The following is a 7,452-nucleotide window of genomic DNA, read 5'->3' as shown; positions in this document are numbered from 1 at the left end:
ATGGAGACAGACGAGACACACTGGCTGCTGATGGTCCAGACAGAAGAGTTTGAGTTTCTCAGAGTGCAGACTGCAGAGAGCCTCTGAAGATCTCTGCTCTCTCTGCTGTAAGAAGCTCTCACACAGGTTCTTCAACACCAGACTAACAGGTGGATGTTCTCTTGAAGATCTTCTCTTACAAACTGGATGCAGTGGATCTTGTTTCTCCTTCCACCAGCTCTTCAGACAGTCTTTACAGAAGCTGTGGCTGCAGGTGCGGCAGAACTGTAATCCACGAAGAGCATCCGACGTAGCTCTGCTGCTGCTCCAGGTGTGACAGCGCTGAGTGGAGGGCTACGGCGATGGCATCTTCAGTGGATCTGTTGGTCTGATATGCAAACTGGTAGGGATCGAAGCCTGAGGGGAGATGATCCTTGACGTGCTGGAGGACCAGTCTCTCCAAGCACTTCGTGATTACCGGTGTGAGGGCCACAGGGCGGTAATCATTCAGGCTGGTGGTGGGAGACTTCTTCGGTACCGGGATGATAGTGGCGGATTTCAAACAGGACGGGATGACTGCCTGGGCCAGGGAGAGGTTAAAGATTATGGTGAAGATGTGTGTGAGCTGGAGGGCACACGCTTTGACTCCGTCTGGGCCAGCAGCCTTCTTGGGGTTCACTGCCAGGAGCACCCGTCTGACCTCGTGCTCGCTGACAGTGAGTGTGGGGGTGCGGAGACTGGAACTGGAGGGAGGATATAGGGAGGGGGAGGGGGAGGGGGGGCAGGCGGCAGGGCAGGGGCTGATGAGTGTTGCTGTGATGTCTCAAAGCGGGCAAAGAAGCAGTTTAACTCCTCTGCTAACGTCGCACTCAGGTCTCCTGTTAGGGCAGCCTCTGTAGTTCGTGATGTCATGAATGCCCTGCCACACCGCCTGTGAGTTGTTGCTGGACAGGTGGGACTCTATCTTCCTCTTATGGTCCGCTTTGGCTTTTTTAATGCTTCTCTTCAGATCCGCTCGAGCAGTTCTGTATAAGGCTTCGTCTCCGGACCTGAAGGCAGCATCGCGGGCTTTGAGGAGTGTACGGACCTGACTGGTCACTTGATGTAGTCCAGTACCGTACTAGTGAAGGTTTCCAGCTCGTGATGTTCAAATAGGTCCCAGTCAGTCACTGTGAAGCAGTCCTGCAGCCTGGAGAGTGCATTCTCAGGCCAGGTTGTGATGGTCTTTGTGGTTACAATCCACGGGGAGCCCGGTGTTCTTGTTATCTCCTCTGGGATGTTGTGCGAGTGCTGGTAAACACTCGTAATGGGTGTCTGGTGCTGAGCCCCGATTTCCAGGAGGTTCTGTCCAGTGTAGAGGATGTTCGCATCTGAGCCGAGTGTGCAAAAACAAATTAGAGAAAAGTACCGTAACATCAAAAGAGAGCAATGAGAGGAAGAGCCGTGAGCCGCTGCACAAATGCGCGCCGCCATCTTGCATCATTATCTGCGGCGAAACCACATTCATTTCATCAATATTTTGTTATTATATTCTGGTGCTATTCCCCTCCGAGCCCTTGGTGGCATGTTATCAACATCCTGCGCCTGTAGGTTGACCTACTAACCCGACCTGGATGATGTCATCTCCGCTAACTTGCTATCGCTAATGCTACGGTTCGATTCTGCGTGTTTCTGACTTGTCAGAACAAAATGAGCAGCTCGACGAAGTTCAGCTTCCACAGGCTTCCTCTCCTCAACCTGGACTCACTAAAGCTCCGGCTAGTTGAGATAAAAATGGACCTGAATGCTGAAGCGGAATGATTATTATCAGAATGAGCCGGGCAGCGGTCGGAGATGACATAATCCAGATCAGAGGTTAGTAGTCAACCTACAGACGCCGGATGTTGATAACATGCCACCACGGGCTCGGAGGGGAATAGCACTGGTTTATCAAAACAAAATATTGGCAAAATGAACGAGTTTTGCGGCAGATAATGTGTTTTTTAGAGACTGCATTGCGTGCCGCGTGTTCTCGCATTATACGGATATACGCGCCGCTCCACTGGGGCTAATTTCGTCAAAATGACTCCAAATGACACCAAAGTTGTCTGGGTGAGTAAGTGATCGAATTTTATGCTAGAAATAAGGTCCAGGTCGTAAAAAACGGAAATTATCCTTTAAGATAAGTATGAGCATCCTCTTTATCTCTAACTGCTCTGCTCCACAGCTTGTTTTCTTGTCTGTAACAACATCTATTGCACGTCTGTCCGTCCTGGGTGAGGGATCCCTCCTCTGTTGCTCACCCTGAGGTTTCTCAGATTTTTCCCTGTTAAAAGGGTTTCCATGGAGTTTTTCCTCAGTCGATGTGAGGGTCTAAGGACAGAGGATGTTGTTACGATGCCATGTAAAGCCCTTTGAGACAAACTGTTTGTAAAAACGGGCTATACAAATAAAATTGCCTTGCCTTGCCTTGCCTCCACTGTCACTGAAACCTTCACTGGCAACAACTTCAATGGGAGGTCATCAATAGTGTCAATGTATGGAAACATCTTCTGAGTGAAAGTGTGTGTGAAGGTGTGTATGTGTGTGTTAGTATCAGGATCAGAGAATGACAGTTTTCCTCTGTTCAAGTCCAGATTCACTCTGATCCTCTGGTGCTTCTTCTGGTCTGGGAGAACAGTGAATGGACCTGATGGTGAACATGCTCCGTATTTACCTTCGCAGAAGCATATTCCCCATAATCCAGACACTATCTCATCTCCCTTCCTCTGCACAGACTCTGTTAACACACCGAGTCCCCAGTACGTACTGTCTCCAACCTCGACATCCCAGCTGTGAGTCCCTAAGTTAAAACCCTCAGAGCCCAGGACAGAGCAGAAAAGATCAAACCTCTCTGGATTGTCAGGAAGCTGCTGTTCGTCTCCTCGTCTCACACTGGTCAGATCTTCAGACAGGATGAGATATGGATGAGCAGTGTTTGGGTCCAGAACCACAGGACTGTAGGAGACCATGTCCTTCATCTTGTTCCAGATGTTGAAGGTCAGGTTGCCCAGGTGTTTGGCCTGGTCTATCAGAGCTCCTGAGTCCAGCTGTGGATCCTCCAGCAGGGGGCGCTGCTGGACTCTTTCCACTGCAGCCTTGTAGTTGAGCAGGAATGAGACGTCTTCAGCTCTCAGCTCGTCCTCTGTGGCTCTGACTGTGTGTGAAAGAGCTGCTATCTCTCTGCTCAGAGCCTCCATCTTCTCCTTCATCCTCTGACTCTTCTGCTCCTCTTCCTCCCTCAGTGCAGCCATCCTGGCCTCCTCTTCCTCTTCTAGAAACTGGTGAAGCTTCTTAAACTGCTCCTTAATCTGCCTCTCTGTGTGTCGGGCCTGGACCTTAATGTGTTCTGCTGTTTGATCAAACTTCTCCTGAACTTCTTCAAAACCCTTTAACTTCTTCTTTAAGGGCTCCAGAGTTTCCTCAAGTTCCTTCTTGAGTTTAGAAGCAGCTTCATTGATGGGTCTGATTCTGTGGTTGGTGTGTGTTTCTGAATGGAGACAGATGTGACACACTGGCTGCTGATGGTCCAGACAGAAGAGTTTGAGTTTCTCAGCGTGCAGACTGCAGAGAGCCTCTGAAGATCTCTGATCTCTCTGCTGTAAGAAGCTCTCACACAGGTTCTTCAATGCCAGACTAAAAGGTGGAAGACCCTTTGAAGATCTTCTCTTACAAACTGGACACAGTTGATCTTGTTTCTCCTTCCACCAGCTCTTCAGACAGTCTTTACAGAAGCTGTGGCTGCAGGACAGAACAACAGGATCTCTGAAGACCTCCGTACAGACCGGACAGCAAAGATCCTCCTCCAATCTGGAAGCCATTGAGTCTGTGAGTGAAGCTGAAAACACAGCAGACAGGAAGTAGAGTCAGTCATGGCTCCCCTCCCTCCTCTACTGACTTGACTGAAGTTTACTGTGACTCTGAGTCCAGGTTTTAGTCCAACTCACCTTCAGTGTGTGGAGTGTCAGCAGGTTGAAGCAGCAGTGTTGTAGCTGGACTCACTCACAGGAAGTTGTTAGTTTGGTCTGAAGCTGAATCTGATCGTCTCTTCTTCAGTCTGCGTCTCAGGGACTGACAGAGTCCAATGCACTGTTTACTGTTTTTTTCAGGTGAGTCATGTGAGGGGGCGGAGATTTGAAAAATGACTGAATGTTGAACAGGTTAGTCCAGATTAATGTAGAGGAGCAGTTCTAGGCATGTGCCTTGTTTTAAAAAGGGTCTTTTCACGTGTTTTTTGATAAATAAATAAATAATTGTTTGTGCATGGGGATGTAAAATAAAAAAAGAAAGGTAATATACCGTACACATTTCCTTGTCATACCATGTTGTGTGTGGGAGTTAAGACATATAAACTCATGTAGATTAATAATACAAACTCTGACAGCTTTGAAACTTGACATAATTGTGGTCAGAAAGCTGCTTTACCTGTTAGAAAAACTTGGGTGTGAATATCTTGATTCTTTGTGTGGAAGGGAGCAACTGTTTAAGTGCAGTACTTGTACCTGTGTGCCGAGTACTTGTACACAGTGTGGTGTCAGTACTTCATCTCAACACTTCCTCCACCTCTGCTGCTAATTATAAAGAGAATGGGATGTTGTGTAGATGCAGGAGACGTTAAAGACGAAGCTGAATATGAATCCAAGTCAAGACAACATTTTATTATGTTGATGAAAAACAGGAACGAATGTACATTCATCTTTTGTGATGAACTGACATGTTAAAGCAGAAGTAAGCGATCCGGTCGTTTTGGCTAATGCTGCGTTCCAGGCAGGCTTTTGAAACCGTAAATTACAGCTTCAAGTCACAACTTACGACTTTGTAGCGTTCCAGGCAACCCACTCGTGTTTTTCCGACCTGTTTTACCGGTGAAAGTCACTATAACGGCCACTCGTAACTTCTGACCCGTGAACTCGTACCAGATCGAACTGGTACAACTTAACAGGTCGGAAAAACACGAGTTACGGGCTGCCTTGAACGCACCATAACAGTCCTCGTCGCTACGTCACCACATTCACAGCGTCCCTTGGCTGCACACACAGCCCTGCATGCCGTTCTCTCTCCTCATTGGATAAAACTTGTAGGATACGAGAAAAGTTTTCTCCTCGGCTCAGAGCAGAGCAGAGTGACTGACAGACCCGTGTTTCAGACCAAACACTCTATGTAAGTGATTGCTGTCGGAAGATATAACTATTTAAAGCAGAAGTAAGTGATATATTTGTGTTAATATAAGTCTTAAATAGTTATATCTTCCGACAGCAATCACTTACATAGAGTGTTTGGACTGAAACACGGGTCTGTCAGTCACTCTACTCTGCTCTGAGCCGAAGAGAAAACATTTATCGTATCCTACAGTTTTTATCCAATGAGGAGAGAGAACGGCATGCAGGGCTGTGTGTGCAGCCAAGGGACGCCGTGAATGTGGCGACGTAGGGACGAGGACTGTTATGGTGCGTTCAAGGAAACTCGTATTTTTCCGACCGTGAAGTGGTAACAGTTCGATATGGTACGAGTTCACGGGTCGGAAGTTACGAGTGGCCGTTATAGTGACTTTCACGGGTAAAACAGGTCGGAAAACAAGAGTGGGTTGCCTGAAACGCTACAAAGTCGTAAGTTGTGACTTGAAGCTGTAATTTACGATTTCAAAAGCCTGCCTGGAACGCAGCATTAGCGAAAACGACCGGACCAATTACTTCTGCTTTAAGACTTATATTAACACAAATATATCACTTACTTCTGCTTTAATACATTTTAAATCATTTCATATGAACAGATACAAAGTTTTTACATATGTAATTGAACAAGAATAACTTTTCATGTTTTACATTTTTTCATCTGGAGAAGAACTCCAGATCTTCTTCTGGAGAATCAAAGAATCAGATGTTCAGTAATTGAGTGATAAGAGTGACAATATTTTAAACATGAAAAGTAGTAAAAAAGGAAAAGTGTAATAATGAGGCAGCAGGAGGACAGGTGAAGTTTATCAGGCTCAATTCACTGACTTTTCCCTTTAAGAAATAAACAACATTATAAATATGATCATCCTCTTTATCTCTAACTGCTCTGCTCCACTGTCACTGACACATTCACTGGTAACAGCTTCAATGGGAGGTTTCTAATAGTGGCAATGTATGGAAACATCTTCTGAGTGAAAGTGTGTGTGAAGGTGTGTATGTGTGTATTAGTATCAGGATCAGAGAACGACAGTTTTCCTCTGTTCAAGTCCAGATTCACTCTGATCCTCTGGAACTTCTTCTGTTCTGGGAGATAAATGACTGGAGCTGATTGTGAAACTGCTCCGTATTTACCTTCATTAAACCATATTCTCCATAATCCAGACAGTATCTTGTCTCCCTTCCTCTGCTCAGACTCTGGTAACACACCCAGTCCCCACCATGTACTGTCTCCAACCTCGACATCCCAGCTGTGAGTCCCTGAGTTAAAACCCTCAGAGCCCAGGACAGAGGGGAAATAATCACTCCTCTCTGGATTGTCAGGAAGCTGAGACTGATCATCCCCTTCATCTCTCACACTGGTCAGATCTTCAGACAGGATGAGTTCTGGATGAGCAGTGTTTGGGTCCAGAACCACAGGACTGTAGGAGACCATGTCCTTCATCTTGTTCCAGATGTTGAAGGTCAGGTTGCCCAGGTGTTTGGCCTGGTCTATCAGAGCTCCTGAGTCCAGCTGTGGATCCTCCAGCAGGGGGCGCTGCTGGACTCTTTCCACTGCAGCCTTGTAGTTGAGCAGGAATGAGACGTCTTCAGCTCTCAGCTCGTCCTCTGTGGCTCTGACTGTGTGTGAAAGAGCTGCTATCTCTCTGCTCAGAGCCTCCATCTTCTCCTTCATCCTCTGACTCTTCTGCTCCTCTTCCTCCCTCAGTGCAGCCATCCTGGCCTCCTCTTCCTCTTCTAGAAACTGGTGAAGCTTCTTAAACTGCTCCTTAATCTGCCTCTCTGTGCGTCGGGCCTGCACCTTAATGTGTTCTGCTGTTTGATCAAACTTCACTTGAACCTTTTCAAAACCCTTTAACTTCTTCTTTAAGGGCTCCAGAGTTTCCTTAAGGTCCTTCTTGAGTTTAGAAGCAGCTTCATTGATGGGTCTGATTCTATGGTTGGTGTGTGTTTCTGAATGGAGACAGATGAGACACACTGGTTCCTGATGGTCCAGACAGAAGAGTTTGAGTTTCTCAGAGTGCAGACTGCAGAGAGCCTCTGAAGATCTCTGCTCTCTCTGCTGTAAGAAGCTCTCACACAGGTTCTTCAACACCAGGTTACAAGGTGGATTCTCCTTTGAAAATCTTCTCTTACAAACTGGACACAGTGGATCTTGTTTCTCCTTCCACCAGCTCTTCAGACAGTCTTTACAGAAGCTGTGGCTGCAGGACAGAACAACAGGATCTCTGAAGACCTCCGTACAGACCGGACAGCAGAGATCCTCCTCTAATCTGGAAGCCAT

At 46.9% G+C, this 7,452-nt stretch overlaps 2 protein-coding genes across 2 annotated transcripts; both read right to left on the bottom strand.

Moving 5' to 3' along the window:
• Positions 1-232: 232 nt before the first annotated feature.
• LOC146960636 (E3 ubiquitin-protein ligase TRIM39-like) lies at positions 233-4,056 on the bottom strand. The gene is made up of 4 exons (XM_085772203.1): positions 3,945-4,056; positions 2,423-3,835; positions 1,079-1,349; positions 233-722 (listed from the first exon to the last, which is right to left on the bottom strand). The coding sequence occupies exons 2-4, from the start codon at positions 3,816-3,818 to the stop codon at positions 233-235; spliced, it is 2,157 nt and encodes a 718-aa protein (XP_085628329.1). The 5' UTR covers positions 3,819-3,835; positions 3,945-4,056.
• Positions 4,057-6,048: 1,992 nt separating this feature from the next.
• Positions 6,049-7,452, bottom strand: LOC146960635 (E3 ubiquitin-protein ligase TRIM39-like). The gene has a single exon (XM_085772202.1). It carries the CDS (start codon positions 7,450-7,452, stop codon positions 6,049-6,051), a length of 1,404 nt encoding a protein of 467 aa, XP_085628328.1.

This window comes from Trachurus japonicus, unplaced genomic scaffold, assembly GCF_045865225.1.
Source record: "Trachurus japonicus isolate A0001 unplaced genomic scaffold, Traja_1.0 AP030155.1".
Classification (NCBI taxonomy): domain Eukaryota; kingdom Metazoa; phylum Chordata; class Actinopteri; order Carangiformes; family Carangidae; genus Trachurus; species Trachurus japonicus.
The sequence above is the reverse complement of the archived record's forward strand: the minus strand, read 5'-3'. Positions and strand labels throughout refer to the sequence as shown.

Coding starts and splice junctions, on each gene's coding strand:
- LOC146960636 (XM_085772203.1), bottom strand. CDS start 3,818: ATGGCTTCCAGATTGGAGGAGGATCTTTGCTGTCCGGTCTGTACGGAG. Junction 1,350..2,422: donor GACAGTGGAGGCAAGGCAAG/GCAAGGCAATTT, acceptor CACTCGGCTCAG/ATGCGAACATCCTCTACACT. Junction 723..1,078: donor ACGGTACTGGACTACATCAA/GTGACCAGTCAG, acceptor TCCTCCCTCCAG/TTCCAGTCTCCGCACCCCCA.
- LOC146960635 (XM_085772202.1), bottom strand. CDS start 7,452: ATGGCTTCCAGATTAGAGGAGGATCTCTGCTGTCCGGTCTGTACGGAG.